Raw genomic sequence first — 15260 nt, forward strand, 5'->3', positions numbered from 1 at the left:
TCATTTGGCTGTGTTGGTTTGTCACTTGGTTATGTATAGGTTGTAATTGCAGTCTGTTCGTGTTGTCATTTGGGTGAGTATGGGTTGTCACTGGATGCTGTACATGTTGTGAATGGCACAAATGTATATTGTGACAGGCTTATGTGTAGGTTGTGATTGGACAGTGTGTATGTTGTTATTTACTTCTCTATGTCGTCCAGTTGGGGAAATGTACGCTGTGAACTGGTTATGTATATGTTGTGAGTGGATGGTGTGAAGGTTGTTATTGACCTGTGTGCAGGTTGTCATTAGGATGTGTTGGTTTGTCACATGGTTATGTATAGGTTGTAATTACAGTCTGTTCGTGTTGTCATTCGGGTGAGTATGGGTTGTCACTGGATGCTGTACATGTTGTGAATGGCGCAAATGTATGTTGTGACAGGCTTATGTGTAGGTTGTGATTGGACACTATGTATGTTGTTATTTACTACTCTATGTCGTCAGTTGGGGAAATGTACGCTGTGAACTGGTTATGTATATGTTGTGAGTGGATGGTGTGGAGGTTGTTATTGTCCTATGTGCAGGTTGTCATTGGGCTGTGTTGGTTTGTCACCTGGTTATGTATAGGTTGTAATTTCAGTCTGTTCGTGTTGTCATTCTGGTGAGTATGGGTTGTCACTGGATGCTGTACATGTTGTGAATGGCGCAAATGTATGTTGTGACAGGCTTATGTGTAGGTTGTGATTGGACAGTGTGTATGTTGTTATTTACTACTCTATGTCGTCCAGTTGGGGAAATGTACGCTGTGAACTGGTTATGTATATGTTGTGAGTGGATGGTGTGGAGGTTGTTATTGTCCTGTGTGCAGGTTGTCATTTGGCTGTGTTGGTTTGTCACTTGGTTATGTATAGGTTGTAATTGCAGTCTGTTCGTGTTGTCATTTGGGTGAGTATGGGTTGTCACTGGATGCTGTACATGTTGTGAATGGCACAAATGTATATTGTGACAGGCTTATGTGTAGGTTGTGATTGGACAGTGTGTATGTTGTTATTTACTTCTCTATGTCGTCCAGTTGGGGAAATGTACGCTGTGAACTGGTTATGTATATGTTGTGAGTGGATGGTGTGAAGGTTGTTATTGACCTGTGTGCAGGTTGTCATTAGGATGTGTTGGTTTGTCACATGGTTATGTATAGGTTGTAATTACAGTCTGTTCGTGTTGTCATTCGGGTGAGTATGGGTTGTCACTGGATGCTGTACATGTTGTGAATGGCGCAAATGTATGTTGTGACAGGCTTATGTGTAGGTTGTGATTGGACAGTGTGTATGTTGTTATTTACTACTCTATGTCGTCCAGTTGGGGAAATGTACGCTGTGAACTGGTTATGTATATGTTGTGAGTGGATGGTGTGGAGGTTGTTATTGTCCTGTGTGCAGGTTGTCATTTGGCTGTGTTGGTTTGTCACCTGGTTATGTATAGGTTGTAATTGCAGTCTGTTCGTGTTGTCATTCTGGTGAGTATGGGTTGTCACTGGATGCTGTACATGTTGTGAATGGCGCAAATGTATGTTGTGACAGGCTTATGTGTAGGTTGTGATTGGACAGTGTGTATGTTGTTATTTACTACTCTATGTCGTCCAGTTGGGGAAATGTACGCTATGAACTGGTTATGTATATGTTGTGAGTGGATGGTGTGGAGGTTGTTATTGTCCTGTGTGCAGGTTGTCATTTGGCTGTGTTGGCTTGTCACCTTGTTATGTATAGGTTGTAATTGCAGTCTGTTCCTGTTGTCATTCTGGTGAGTATGGGTTGTCACTGGCTGCTGTACATGTTGTGAATAGCGCAAATGTAGGTTGTGATACGCTTATGTGTAGGTGGTGATTGGTCACTGTGTATGTTGTTATTTACTACTCTATGTCGTCAGTTGGAGAAATGTACGCTGTGAACTGGTTATGGATATGTTGTGACTGGCTGGTGTGGAGGTTGTTATTGCCTGTGTGCAGGTTGTCATTGGGCTGTGTTGGTTTGTCAACTGGTTATGTATAGGTTGTAATTGCAGTCTGTTCGTGTTGTCATTCGGTTGACTATGGGTTGTCACTGGCTGCTGTACATGTTGTGAATGTGAATAGCGCAAATGTAGGTTGTGATACGCCTATGTGTAGGTGGTGATTGGTCACTGTGTATGTTGTTATTGGGCAGTGTGTAGGTTGTGATTTTCCGCTGTTTATGTTGTCAGTGGCCTGTTTGGATGTTGTTGTTGTTGTATATCTAAGTTATCATTAACTTCACATGCAGATTTATTGCCTACAACACTTTCCTCTCGGAAAAGAAAAGGCGGCAAAAAATGAAAATGCCATTACTTATTGGGATGAGGAAAAAGTGAAGGCAAGAGTGAAATCAGAAAAGAATAGCGACAGAGGCATACTGCATGGCGTTTCGAGTGTCGGTGGGGCTTCAACAAGTGCATCCAACACAGGAATAAAGCTAACCCACCCTGTAAGTAAATCATGTGAAGCTTATTTTGGTGCTGTGTAGAATTTGGAGTAATGATAACTTTCATTACTGTTGTTTTGCAGGAAATCAAGAGAACGTATGAAAGGTTGATGACCATGGTTGAAGGGTTGGTGTCGACAATTGGAGAAGAGTTGGTTTCCCTACAGTTGAGGTTGACGGATGAGATTGACAAGGAAGATGTGGTGGAAGCAGTAAGTAGCGAAGATGACAAAGAGAAGGCAACTGAAGATGAAGAAACCGGTGAAGAAGGTAAAGGAAGCCCAAAAGATTCAATTTTGTCACAAGAGGAACAACAGAGTGAACCAGAAGGAGATGATAAAGAAGAGGGCAAAAGTGCTTCGCGTGAAGAAGAGAGTCAATCTCAACCTGAGGAGAAAGGAGAAGGGAGTCACTCTGGATCAGAGGATGATGGAGAAAAAAAACACAAGACAAGTCTAGTGATGCAGCAGCAGAAGAGGATAAGGGTGTAGGCGATGAAATGGAGGGAAAGGATGAAATGGACCAGCAAGCACAAGGGCAAATGGATGTAAGAAGATCAACACGGGTGAGAAGCCGTGCAATCAAATCTCCCTGGTTAGAGGAGGTGAAAAAAGGCCGTGGCAAGAGAAAAGCTGACGAGAAAGAGGAATTATTCCAGATGTGCACGAGAAGATGTGATCAAGATGAAGGTGCCAAGTAAGTGTTGGGACTGATTGTAATTGGGACAACTGACTGACAACAATTTTACACATACAACCCTTGTGCTCATTGTTCCTTTTGCTGCAGGTACATTGTAGAGATGTATGGGTACTTCTTGACACGTGCTGAGCTTTGCTGCCTACAAGACAGGAAATAGATGAACGACAGGGTAAGACAGTTGTTTATATGGATAGAGAACTGCGAATGTCATTATGATCATGACTAACTGTTTGTATGTGTGATATAGTTCATGTCTATGGTGGCGAGAACCTTGGTGGGAGATGAAAAAGAGAACCACGGTCATGTCAGTAGGCACATTTTTTCACCTGAGTTAATGCAAACAATGGCCGCTAATCCTCTTAGGTGGAGCCTGGAAAAACATGAACATGAAATCTTACCGGAGCACATAGGATATAACATTGGAGACTGTGACTTCATATTTGGCCCCACCCTTTTCAATTACCATTGGTTCTGTTACGTGATGGATGTAAGAACCATGCGTTTCTATGCCCTTGACTCGTTGGTGGACAATTTGACGATGTTGAGATTACAAAGAGAGGAAGAAGAAGCAATGAAAATAGGGAAGAAACCACAAAGGAAGCAAGGGAAAAAGAGAGGACAGATAGATCCTAAGCAATTCATGGCGAGAGGGATTGTATGCACAACTTTACATTCATTCTATAACTTGTTAATGCGTTATGGTTGGTTGTCTGCTTAACTGTCCTGGTTGTTAATGCCTGCTGATTACTTGTCATTGGCTACAGCGAAGGTTGTTAATGCTTCCTGATAACTTGTCATTCACAACTGTCAAACTTGTTTCTTCTGTTTGTCCCTTTTTTGCAGAGAGATTGTTTCTGCCAAGTGCTTCGTGTGCTGAAGCCATCACTGTTTGCGGAGGAGGACAAGATTGACGAGGAAGTCACATGGGCAAAAGTTCATGTGCAATCTGACACGTGAGTTATTTTTCAGCACAACAAGTACTTGTGTCTCAACTTTTGGGAGCTAATGTTCATTCACTAAAGTACTTGTTTTTCCTTTGTAGGGACTCTTGTGGGGTTCATGTGTTGAGCTGGTTACAAACATGGGACGGCACTGAGTATGGTGACGATGGCTACACAATGCCTAAGTACTCCCCTGAAGAAATCCATGACTTGAAGGTTGGATGCTTGTGGTGGCTCGTGACTCATCGGAACAACCTGCATGGCGATGAAGTGCTGTCTTTGCTGCGAGGAAACCCCCAAAGCAAGAGGAAGAAATAAATGACAAGCATATATTGTATTTACATTTATTTATTTGACAGCATAGTGACATCTGAACGTCAAGTTCACATTTTATTCTTTTCTTTGAGCATGTATGAATCCTGGATGTTAAGATATGTTAATGTGTTTTGATATCCTTTACTGGTTATCAAGTTTTTGTAAAGGCATTCATGTGTTTTCATCATGGCCACAAATGCAGACTGAATAAGACTGGATAAACAAATGGTAACCATGGTGACATGATAGGCATATATCAGAGTCCTCTCTGCCACATCTGTTTACAACCTCAACAGGGGTTGTTCACAACCGTAACAGAAATGATTAACAACATTGGCAGTGCCCTTACAACTCACTCGGGGTATAACACAGCTGTTAACTTAATTATATTATGAGCACATATAACGACCTTAATAGCAAAAATTGGGAGCATTTTAAAGTCATTAACAGCTTTAAAAGAACCAAATCATATTACAGCAGATTTTTATTGCAGCAATTCATTTACAACCTCAACAGGGATTGTTGACAACCCGAACAGAATTGGTTAACAACCTTCGCATTGCCCCTGACAACTGACGCTGGGGATACCACAACCTCCACATGAGATCTAATTCTAACCAAATCATATCATATTATGACTTTAACACAGCTCGAATGTCTTAAGAAATCACTGAACACTGGAAGTAGGAGAAATTGTCACTTTATATCAGTAACATAATTGAGACTGCTAATGACAACCTGCATGGCGTCTGATAACAAGTCCATTACAACCTATTCACCAGTACATCAAAAATACAGAAATGATGTTATATCAGATTACAACCAGGTGTCATTTACCACTTGATATATATATGTACAACATAACTACACCAAATTTACAACCTATTCAAAAAAGCATACGTGTTGCATGTGTGGATAATGACGGACAACTTGAGGTGTAGGTTATGACATTTACAAAAAAAATGCTGTCACAAGCATTCACAAAACGAAATATCAACAAGCCACCAGCAAAGCTCAACTTGGATTGGGGTTCTGGCAAGTCTTCACAGTGTGGCCTGGCTCATGGCATCTTCCACAGTGGTAAAGTTTTTTACTTTGAAATTGAGATTCAATCCTTCTTTTCTTTGGCCTCCCTGAGGGTCTTTTAGTGATTGGTGGCTGTAAAAATGTTCCCGTCATCATCTGCGTAACGGTGAGAGCTTCGGGACGAGGACAATCATGTGTCGCAATTGGCCTCATACTACTTGCATATATCTTCTCTTGGGCTGACAGCTTATAGCAATCATCTACAAATTCATAAACACTACCATGAAGTAGCTTTATCGCTGCACAGGCATGAGCACAAGGTACTCCGCTCATTTGCCATGCTAAACAAGTGCATTTCTGAGCTGTGAGATCAACAGTGACACAAATTATTCCAGTAGGAGATGTAGTATCAACTTGAACTCGGTTATCTCCATAATATACAGTATGCATATTCTCCGCTCTTGCTACTTTTTCTTGCAACTTGGACTCAATATTTGGCCCAACGCCATTTGTCCAATTTTCCATTGCCATTTTGCTTGCAACCATCTTCTTGGCTAATTTCTCCATATGCTCATGTATGAGAACTGACACATTGTGCTTCCTCTCCTTCAAAATCCAGGCATTAAACGACTCCGCAACATTAGTGGTGATGTTATCCTATCGTTTAAACGGGAATTTGCTTAAAGCCCACCGATCTACATCTCCTTGAGTGTCAACCCAATCAGCCAATTGTGGACAGAATGATCTAAGTTTCCCCATTGCAGCAACATATTCATCCTCAATCCTTGCATAGGCGATTCCATCCAGCATTTTCAATGCAACGTCCTTTGAAGTACCTGAAACTCGTCCCCTGCCTCGGTTAATTTTTAAATAATGTGCACTAAAATTTTCTTTCACATGCCTATAACAAAAAGCATGTCTCTCGCCACCAAATATTGTTCGCACAGCACCTATAATGGCATTATTCCGATCTGAAACTATCGTTGTCTCCACTGATCTTGTGATGTCTTTGACGTTCTGGAGAAACCAAGCCCAATCATCATATGTCTCCCCACTAACTATAGCATATGCTAATGGAAATAGTTCATTGTCTGCATCATATGCATTAGCTGAAATCAATGTCCCCCTGTAAGGACCACTTAGATGACAGCCGTCTATATAAAGTATATGTCGACACCCTTCTAAAAATCCATTAATTGAGCATCCATAAGCAATGAACACCCTCTGAAATCTGTTACTATCCAACCCTTCCCATCGAGCACTTGTGTTTGGATCAGTTTCAATGAGCCTTTCACAAATCCAGGGAATCGCCATGTATGAATCCTGTGCACGACCATGTATTTCCCTCAATGCTCTTTCTCTACCCCTGTATGCTTGACTATAATTCAGTCGCACCCCATATTCTCTATACAGATCTCTTCTAATTTCATTAGCATTCTTGTCTATATTACACCTCAAAGAATCTATCATGATTGATGATGTTAAGTTTGACCCTCTAGAGTGAGATACAACCAAGCTGTCCTGTGCATAATGCACATGCTCACTTCTTAAGGTTCTAATTATTAACAACTCAGAATCTTGTCTTTGTCCCATTGAGTATGCACCCATATACCACGGGCATCCCTCCGCCATACACTTCACAATGATCTTTTGTTGATTGTTCTTCACAAACTTGTATGAAAACTTCACAGCAATACTGTACCTATACAGTGCTTGCCTAAGAGCCACTGCATTAGGAAAAATCTGTCCTTCTCCGATAACCAAACCCTTCCACTTTGTTGAATTCATTTCCGGAATTGGGGTTGGCATCATTTCTGAACCACATGGCAACAATAGTGGGTCTTCACTAACCACATTAGGTGGAGACATGGACAATGTATCTGAACCTCCGAACAAGTCTTCCATCCTACATAACAGAACAGGTCAAGGGGTCGTTAATGACAACCTTCGATCACTATAATAACAACTTATGCACAACAGTTGACAATAGCTAATATTACTTCGAAATTTAAATAACACAACTTACACATGTTGCTCTTCTATTACAACATCCCTTGTTAGTTGTGAATTTTGATCTCCATTTTCTCCTATATATACATGACCACTGTCGCCATTGAAGTTAATCAAATGTTCTACTCCTTCATCATCTACAAGGTCCACAAATGTACACTCATCAAAGGTTACTGTGAATTTCATAACCATTCCATTACTTTCTTTTCCCACAATTGATGCCACCATTGTTCTAAATTCTCCATATGATGTCCCTTCCTTTATCATTCTTGTTCTCACACCACCTCCAACATACTGCGTTTCACCTTCTACACCATTAATAAATTGTCCTCCTATATGGAGGTAGCAAAACAATTGCTTTGCACTGGAAGTTGCCATCCTGGATATCAACCTGCCACAATCACTTGTTAATAACAAGTCATACAGTTATGTTAACAACCTTCGATGTACCCATTAACAACACATTTAACCATCGCATTTGAGGGGTTACAATAATAAATATCTGTTATTTTCCACTCATTTCCATCAGCAACACAGCATCATTGCCCGAAAAACAGAGCATTGCTTTCTAACCATAGCCACACATAGTAAAACCACACCTAACATGATTAAAACCACATATGACTAAAATGAGCCTCCCTTGATATTTCTAGAGAGCTGAATCACATGCTTAATACCAACGTATAAACACCCAATCAACTTTTCAGACCAGCATTAAAGCTGCGACTGGTTGTTAATAACAAGTCATACAGTTATGTTAACAACCTTCGATGTACCCATTAACAACACATTTAACCATCGCATTTGAGGGGTTACAATAATAAATATATGTTATTTTCCACTCATCTTCATCAGCAACACAGCATCAGTGACCAAAAACAGAGCCTCATTCACCGAAAAACAGAGCATTGCTTTCTAACCCTAGCCACACATAGTAAAACCACACCTAACATGATTAAAACCACATATGACTAAAATGAGCCTCCCTTAATATTTCTAGTGAGTTGAATCACATCTTTAATACCCACATATCAACACACAATCAACTTTTCAGACCAACATTAAACTTGACACTGGTTGTGTACAGAAGAAGAGAAATGTTGTTAATGATGAGACGTACCAAGAAGATGAAGAAATAATGTCGCTTGCCTGCGATGGAGTACCAGCGCATAACTCCCTTCTTTCTTTCAGAAGCTTCTCTTCCTTGTGCATGCATAACAAACAACCGCACTAAATGAAGCCAATCAGCGTCTCTCCCTCTTTTCTTTCCTTTATCAATGACTGAGGGCAAGTACGTAATATCACAACTCAAATTATTTACCCAGAGGTCCCTGGGGACTTATGAGGAATTTGGGGATTTCATGGGACCTTCTGGTAGTAAATTGTCTTCTGTGGGACTCTACAGTAATTTTCCCAAATTCTTAATGGTTCTGCAAAGTTTGGCTCGTGCGCAACACCCCAGGGTTTGGCGTACATTAAGGCAGCATCAACTTGTTGCAATTTGCAATTAACATCTTACTCTCTCTCTCTCTCTCTCTCTCTTATCCTGCTCCCAAGTTAGCGGGTATTTAAGTACATTGGATGCTTTTGCAACACCTGGGAAGAAATTGGTCTCTAAAATCGGTGCATTATATTTCTGAATTGACTAAAATATGTCTCTAGAACTGTTGAGCATTTATTTTTTTGGCATTTCGAATCTCTCATCAATTCACTTTATTATTTAACTTCTTCTAGATCAAAATTTAAAATTAATTTCTGAGGTGATTTTTTTTATAAAAAAAAAAATCATTCCGATTTGACATTGTTTCGATATTGAAATCTATTGTAAAATATCTATCCATTTCAGAGTAAATACTCGATTACCCTTCTAGTTTGTATTAATTACACAAACCTCCCCTCTATTTTAAAAATATACAGTTTAGGTTTAATCAATTAATGCCATTAAAAAAATTCTTAAAATATTATTTTTAACTGAAATTTATATTAAAATAAATTTTATTTACTATTTTATCCCTCATTTAATAAATTCCTAAATTATATTTTTACAATTACACAATATATTTAGTTAAGAAAAACATAAAAGATTTGATTAAAAATTTAACTAATTTTTTCAAGATATATATACTTAACTAAATATGTTTATAAAAGACTTGATTTTAATCGGTTTAGTTTTATTTGTTATTGACTGGAGGTTTTAAAATAATTTTTTAGCTAAAAAATTTATTATTTATGAAAAATATATATATATGATAGTTATACCATTAAAATTTTGATTAGATTATTTATTTATAATATTTGAGGTGGTACTATTAAATTTTTATGGTTCAATTTGAGGTTTAAATTTCAAATGAGATTTTTAGAATTTAGAACATAAAAATTTTATATTTAGAAATTTGGAAAATTATTTTATTAAAGTAAATAATTCTTAGCTTCAAAATACTTAATTTTGGGTTTTGAGAGTTGCGAGAATTTAAAATAAAAATTTAACTATATATAAGTTTAATTAATTAGCTTATATTAATATGTGATTATATAATTGTGTAAATTAATTATTAGTTGAGCAAAGGATTGACTTTGTGGTAATCCTTTCTATTGCTTTGGCAAGAGGTAACTACTTTCCACTTGTTATATGTGTTAATATGTTGTTTGTGATTATTTTACTATTTTGGAATAATGATTTGCTATTTCAAAGTTAAGGAGATATGTTATACTTTTTGGGCTATAAAAATTCATCTTGTGGGATTTTTGGAATTATGATTGAGCTGTTTGAAAAGCTATATGATCTATATCTTATGGATATATGTTGAGAAAATACTAGATATTTCTTATTATATTGTGAAAGATTGGTTGTGATTTAAATTTTGAGTTGAGTCTTGTTCTACTGCATGGTAAGGCGTCATTGATGTATATTGGTTGGCTTCCTTCGTCCCCAGAGTGAAAGATAGGTCTTTGTGACTTCTTATTCATCCCCTACGGTGTGGGATAGGCTTATCTGTCTAATTGGTCCCATATAGTGAGAAATAGACTTGTGGCTTGTGTGTTAGTCCCGTAATGAGGGTTTAGATGATTAAGATTATCTAAACATACATAATTTATATTCCATTGATATATCTATATTTCTTGAGATTTAATAATGGTCCAACTTGACACCTCACAAGCATGTGCTAGTATGTATGATGAGTCAGAAAGCTGGTTACTGAAGTTTTTGTCTCATCCCGTGGTTTTTACTCTCTTCAGGTAATAGTTCAAGTGGTACCCCATCAGGGAAGACTTCAGAAGCATAGTGTGCTGTTATATCTTGTATAGTCTCTCTGCTTTTGTTTTATGTGCTAATTTATTATATATTGCTACATATGTCCCATCTATTCTAATATTGTAAATAATACTTTTAATTGCTACTATCTAATATGAGAGGGTCGTTAGAAAGCTAGTTACCTCTAAGATTCTGCATGTGATGTGACAACCGTTCTTTCAAAACACATTTAAATTAAATCAAACAATTTATTCAAAAGATTAATCATGATAGAAAAAAACTTTAAAATTATAAAATCATTATCATGATTAAAAGAAATAAACTTATATTACGAGCAATATCAATCATTAACTTGGGTCTTGGACTTTTAAAATCCAGAAATATCATTCAACCATTAGCCCAGACCAAACTCATACTTTCAAACATATAAACTGATAAATCATTTTAATATAAGCTTTGAAGTCCATTAGTCAAAAGTCAACACTTTAAAAAAGTGTTATATGCAGAATCTTAGAGGTATCTGACATTTTAACGGCCCTCCATATCAGATAGTAGTAGTAAAAGTTAAAAGTATTAATTTAGAATATTGAAGTAGATGAGCTCTATGTTGCAATATATAATAAATCAGCACATAGAACAAAAATATGAAAGCTATACAAGCTATAACAGCACACTATATGTCTCAGAAGCCTTTCCTGATATACCACCACCTGAACTATCACTTGATGATAGTAAAAACCATGGGATAAGACAAATGTCTCAGTAACCAGCTTTCCAACTCATCATACACTAACATGTGCTCGTGAGATGTCAAGTGGGACAATTATTAAATCTCAAGAAATATAGATATATCAAAGAAAATATAAAATATGTATATTCAGATAATCTCAATCATCTAAACCCTCATTATGGGGGCTAACATGTGAAAACCGTTCTCTCAAAACCCTTTCAGATTAAATCTAACAATTTATTCAAAAGATTAACCATAATAAAAAAAAACCTAAAAATTTTGAAATTGCTATCATGATTAAAAGAAATAAACTTATATTACAAGTAACATTATTAATTAATTTGGGTCTTGGACTTCCAAAGTCCAGAAGCTCAAACCAAACTTATATTTTTAAACATACGAATTGATAAATCATTTTAATATAGGCTATAGAGCTCATTAGCCAAAAGTCAACACCTTCAAAAGACTATCATGTGGAGAGTCTGAGATGTCTTTGGCCTTCTAGTAGCCCTATCATACTAGATAGTAGTAATTAAAAGTATTAGTTTACAACAATAGAGTAGATGAGCCCTATGTTGCAATATATAACAAATCAGCACATAAACACAAAAGCAGGGAGGCTATACAAGCTATAACAGCACATTATGCCTCCAGAGCTTTCCCTGATGGGCCACCACTTGAACTATCACCTGAAGATAGGAAAAACCACAGGGTGAGACAAACGTCTCAGTAACCAGCTTTTCAACTAATAATCATACATACTAACACGTGCTCATGAAGTGTTAAGTGGACAATTAATAATTATCGAGAAATATAGATATATCCATCGAAATAATTTCAATCATCCAAACCCTTACTATGGGGCTAACACACAAGCTACATATCTATCTATCCTCACTATGGGGGATCAATCAGACATATAGGTCTATTCCTCACTCTGAGGGACGAATAAGAAGCCACAAAGGCTTATCCCTCACTATGGGGGAAGAAGGAAGCCAACCAATGTGTACCAATGGCGGCCTTACCATGTGGTAGGATAACGCTCAATCCAAAATCCAAGTAACAACCAATCATTCACATTACACAAAAAAATGTCTCAATCTTTCTTAGTATAATCCATAAGATATGAATCATATATCTTTTCCAAACTTCTCAATCACAATTCTAAAATCCCACAAGACAATTTTCATAGCTCAAAAGATATAATATATCTTCTTGAATTCCAAATAACAAATATTATTAAAAATAACAAAATACTCACAAATAACATATTAGCACATATAACAAGTGGAAAGTGGTTACCTCTTGCCAAAACAATACTAAGGATTACCACAAGGTTAATCTTTGCTCAACCAATAATTAATCTACACAATTAATATAACCACATATTAATATAAGCTAATTAATTAATTAATTAAGCTTATATATATTATTAGATTTCTAATTTAATTTAATTTTTATTCTAATTTTGCAAAACTCTCATAACCCAAATTAAGTATTTTAGAAATAATTTAATATTTCTCAAAAGCCAACTTATTTATTTACAACCTCCGAATTATTTACCTTAATAGAATGGATTTTTCAAAATTTTCAAATATAAAATTATTATGTTCTAAATTCTAAAAATCTCATTTTAAATTTAAACCTCAAAATCAAACTATCAAAAATTCAATAATACTTCAAATATTCATAAATAAATAATCTAATCAAAACTTTAATGCTATAACTATCATATATATATTTCCATAAATAATAATTTTTTAGTTAAAATAATTATTTTAAAACTTTTAATTACCAATAAATAAAACTAAACCGATTAAAATCTCAATAATATTCAAAGTATCCAAATAAATTATTTAACTTAATTTTAATTCGTAAAAATATAATATAAATCATATATAACAGATTTTTTAACTAGAAAATTCATTTAAGCACTAAAAACCAACAAATGGATAAATTTAACCAATTAAAATTAACAACTCATTTACCTCTAAATTCTTATAGTTATTTATTACCAAAACTCAAAACTTATCCTTCATATAAATCTTAAAAATTTCTCTAATTACTACAATAATATTATCAATAGGAAGCTTAAAATGTATAAAAAATATTTATGAAGAAAGTTTGATAAAAAGAAATAATTTCATGTACCTAAATTATCCCCAAAACTTGTATTACTTTTCAAAATACCAAAACTTCTCTGCTTCTCTCTCGTTCTCTCTCTTTCTCTCCGCATACGGCTCAGCTTCTGCGTCTCCTCTGCCTTTTATTCTTCATTTCTCGAACTACTCTCCCATTTTTTTTTCTGGCATTAAATCCTCCTCCTCCAAAGTCTTCCTTAATGCTATTTTTTCCACCCATCTCCCAACGTTCCATGCCTCATTTTCCATTGTTCAGTTTTTTCAACAAAAGTGTAGAAAGTTGGTCCCTTCTTTTATGTTTTTTAATTAAAATATTATTTTTTTTCTTTTATCTTTCTTTTTTCTTAAAATTAAAATATTAGGATATTACATAACACACAAGCCACATCAGTCTATCTTTTACTATAAGGGATCAATCAGACATAAAGGCCTATCCCATACTCTGAGGGATGAACAAGAAGCCACAAAGGTCTATAACTCACTCGAACGATGAAGGAAGCTAACTAATATGCACTAATGATGGCCTTATCACGTGGTAGAATAGAACTCAACTCAAAATCCAAATAACAACAAATCATTCACAATATAATGAGACATATCTCAATCTTTTTTTAATATAATTCATAAGATATAAATTATATATTTTTCCAAACGGCTCAATCACAATTTTGAAAGTCCCACAATACAATTTTCATAACTCAAAAGATGTAACATATCTACTTAAGTTCCAAATAGCACATCATTATTCTAAAATAGAAAAATACTCATAAACAACATATTAGCATATATAACAAGTGAAAAGTGGTTATCTCTCATTAAAGTAATAGAAAAGATTACCATAAGGTTAATTCTTTGCTCAATCAATAATTAATCTATACAATTAATATAACAACATATTAATATAAGCTACTTAATTAATTAAGCTTCTATATTAGTTAAAATTTTAATTTAATTTAATTTTTATTCTAAATTCTTGCAACTCTCACAACCCAAAATTAAATATTTTAGAACTAACCTATAATTTTCTAACAATCCAAATTATTTACTTATATCCTCTGAATTATTTACTTTAATAAAAAGAATTTTTCAAAATTTCAAATAAGAAATTATTATATTATAAATTCTAAAAATCTCATTTAAAATTTAAACCTCAAAATCGAACCATAAAAAATTTAATAGTACCATAAATATTTATAAATAATAATATAATCAAAATTTTAATGGTATAACTATCATATAAATATATATTTTTTTTCATAAATAATAAAATTTTAGCCAAAATAATTATTTTAAAACCTCTAGCCACCCAATAAATAAAACTAACTAATTAAGATCTTAATAATATGTCAAAAACCCAAATAAATTATTTAATTTAAATTTAACCGGTAAAAATATGATATATGTATATATAACAGATTTTTTAACTAAACAAATTAATTTAAATATTAAACACTAATAAATGGGAAAATCTAAACTAATTAAAATTAACTACTTATTTACCTCTAAATTTCTATAGTAATCTATTATTAAAACTTAATACTTACATCATATATAAGTCTCAAAAATTTTTTCTAATCATTGTAGTAATGCTGTCATTTGAAAGTTTAAAATATATAGGAAATATTCATTAAAAAGTTTGATAAAAAGAAGTAATTTTATGTACATAAATTATTT

General features: G+C 34.8%; 1 protein-coding gene and 1 long non-coding RNA gene across 2 annotated transcripts; one reads left to right on the top strand and one right to left on the bottom strand.

Annotated features, from left to right (window-relative positions):
* Positions 1–3748: 3748 nt before the first annotated feature.
* On the top strand, positions 3749–4227 carry LOC114740369 (uncharacterized). The gene is made up of 3 exons (XR_003739686.1): positions 3749–3825; positions 4014–4123; positions 4213–4227. It is a non-coding gene; the product is annotated as an uncharacterized LOC114740369 (long non-coding RNA).
* Positions 4228–6109: 1882 nt separating this feature from the next.
* Positions 6110–8626, bottom strand: LOC114740385 (uncharacterized). The gene is made up of 3 exons (XM_028928532.1): positions 8583–8626; positions 7479–7853; positions 6110–7358 (listed from the first exon to the last, which is right to left on the bottom strand). The coding sequence occupies exons 2-3, from the start codon at positions 7838–7840 to the stop codon at positions 6110–6112; spliced, it is 1611 nt and encodes a 536-aa protein (XP_028784365.1). The 5' UTR covers positions 7841–7853; positions 8583–8626.
* Positions 8627–15260: the final 6634 nt, after the last annotated feature.

The sequence above is a fragment of the Neltuma alba genome, unplaced genomic scaffold (genome assembly GCF_004799145.2).
Source record: "Neltuma alba isolate B1F8T4 unplaced genomic scaffold, ASM479914v2 tig00000545_pilon, whole genome shotgun sequence".
Classification (NCBI taxonomy): Eukaryota; Viridiplantae; Streptophyta; class Magnoliopsida; order Fabales; family Fabaceae; genus Neltuma; species Neltuma alba.